Source organism: Alnus glutinosa, chromosome 11 (genome assembly GCF_958979055.1).
Source record: "Alnus glutinosa chromosome 11, dhAlnGlut1.1, whole genome shotgun sequence".
NCBI lineage: Eukaryota > Viridiplantae > Streptophyta > Magnoliopsida > Fagales > Betulaceae > Alnus > Alnus glutinosa.
Genome location: NC_084896.1, coordinates 27,256,971 through 27,259,005, shown reverse-complemented (window position 1 = coordinate 27,259,005; position 2,035 = coordinate 27,256,971). Strand labels below are relative to the sequence as shown.

The 2,035-nt window shown below is 41.1% G+C and overlaps 1 protein-coding gene across 1 annotated transcript; it reads right to left on the bottom strand.

Moving 5' to 3' along the window:
- Nucleotides 1–544: 544 nt before the first annotated feature.
- LOC133882095 (uncharacterized) lies at nucleotides 545–2,035 on the bottom strand. Its single transcript, XM_062321199.1, has one exon. The coding sequence runs from the start codon at nucleotides 1,898–1,900 to the stop codon at nucleotides 773–775; it is 1,128 nt and encodes a 375-aa protein (XP_062177183.1). The 5' UTR covers nucleotides 1,901–2,035; the 3' UTR covers nucleotides 545–772.

Below are 2,035 nucleotides of genomic sequence, written 5' to 3'. Positions count from 1 at the left end.
AAAATAATTTCGTCGAAATCATTTTACGTCGAAACAAACGGAGCATAAATATCTTGTGTCTTATACATATAAAATAGACTCCATTAGCCTTTAAATTAAGGGTTTTCTATTTTTATTTTATGTTGATTTGATGCGTCCGAATCAAGAATGTAATGAAATTAGTTTTGCCTTTGCCAAGGATTGTATACAGGCTTGATCTCTGATAATTTTTATTTTTTATTTTTTTTAAAAAAAGCTTAAACAATAACACTCCTATTAAACTGTGAAAGGAAACAAGCTAAAAAAGAAAAGGCATATATAACGAACAAATAATTTTCTTTGATCTTCACCTATAAATCTAAAATTTTGAGTAGTAGATCGATAATATGTTTCAACAACTACGATCTCCTTGTTTTGCTTAGACATCTTATGTGATCAGCTTAGTTTGTCAGTTTACCAATATGTTGCTGAAATTGTAAGTATTTGCCCAATTAATACCACCGGTCTAGGAATTGCAAGTAAGTTGGTGATCTTCATGTTTAAGGGTTTCCGGAATTAAACAGCATTAAATGTCTAAGTTGTACCATTCACATTCATCACATATATTGGTGATGCCATGCCGACCACGATTACAAGCATTACACCATAACAATCCACCCTTGTATGGTGCCTGAGAGAGGAGGCCAGGGTGAGTGAATGTTCATGGAATAGCCCTCGCTTAATCTTTAAGGGTAGTTTAGCACATCTATTATGAAGAAAGAAATTGCATCGGACACATACATAAAACGGGGCGTCAAAGATCATATGCATGCACCCCCTCACAACGCATGTCGTCTAAGAGCTTTTCATCGCCGAGGATTAAGTTATGTTGTGGATGACTGAAATGATTGATCTCCTGAAGACTAACCTTTTGGTCTTCCACTAGACTGATTCCCTCAACCAAATGAACCAAATGAGTTAAGTAGTCAACGGAATTACTGGCTCCACTAGAGCTTTGGTGCTGTTTTGCACATTCCAAATGTGCAACATAGCCACAATCCCGGCAAAAGTAAGCTGCATACTTTGTTTTCACCTTTTTATAACACAGTTTACAGAACACGTTGTCCTGTTTCTCGACTTGACAAACTAGAGAATAGGTGCGAACGAGAGAGTGATCATGTGTCTTAGTGTTGATGGTGTGTGGAAATAGATCACACTTACCATGAATCAAGACTCGACATTCGCTACACATGTAGCCGCCATCCATGGCTTTCTCGCCACAAGATTCGCAAGTGAACTGTATCCCCTTCCGCAAGGGGACAAGTGCGTGTTTGAGGCAATCGTCGGCGTTGGTTCTCCAGCGCGAAGCACATACGACGTCGAGGTTGAAAGAACAGAGGCGGCAACGGTAAAAGAAGGACCCGCTGCAATTTTTGTGGCAAAGAGAACAGTCATCACCCGCTGATGGCTCTTGGAGAAGAAGGGTGTGGTCTGGGTGGATAGGGTGCTGGATCGCGTTGGATAGTTCGCCGCACGATTTGTGGAGAAGGAAGGCGCATTCGGGTATGGAGCATTTATACGCGGGACCGAATACTGGTTCCTTGCATCCTGAGCAAACAACGTGAATTGTGATGTCTATGGCTATGAACATCAAGTGATGTCGTTTCCACCAATATTTATGTTCGATTTCAAGATCTACGCCGTGTGGTCTGTCAATGCATGATTTATGTTGGCGGAAGTTGCATTTCAAGCATTTGTAGGCGGGACTTCCCGATGCTGGTTCGTTGCACAGCCAGCAAAGAGCTTGTTTCTGGTCATCGTTTTCGATCTCTTGGCAGAAGATCAAGTGATGCCATAGCCTGCAATCTTGGACGTCCGTCTCTCCCAATCTCGTATTCTTGTTCACCACTTGTAGCGATGTTTCTTGGACTTGCTCAGCCATGGCTGAATTTTTGTTGTTAATGAATAGTTGAACTGCTGGAGAGAAAGAGAGATAGAGAAAGAGAGAGTGTGTTCACGCACTATGAAATATTCTACGAATTAAGTAGTGCATGCCAGCTGTTTTTGTTCTGCACAA

Coding starts and splice junctions, on each gene's coding strand:
- LOC133882095 (XM_062321199.1), bottom strand. CDS start 1,900: ATGGCTGAGCAAGTCCAAGAAACATCGCTACAAGTGGTGAACAAGAAT.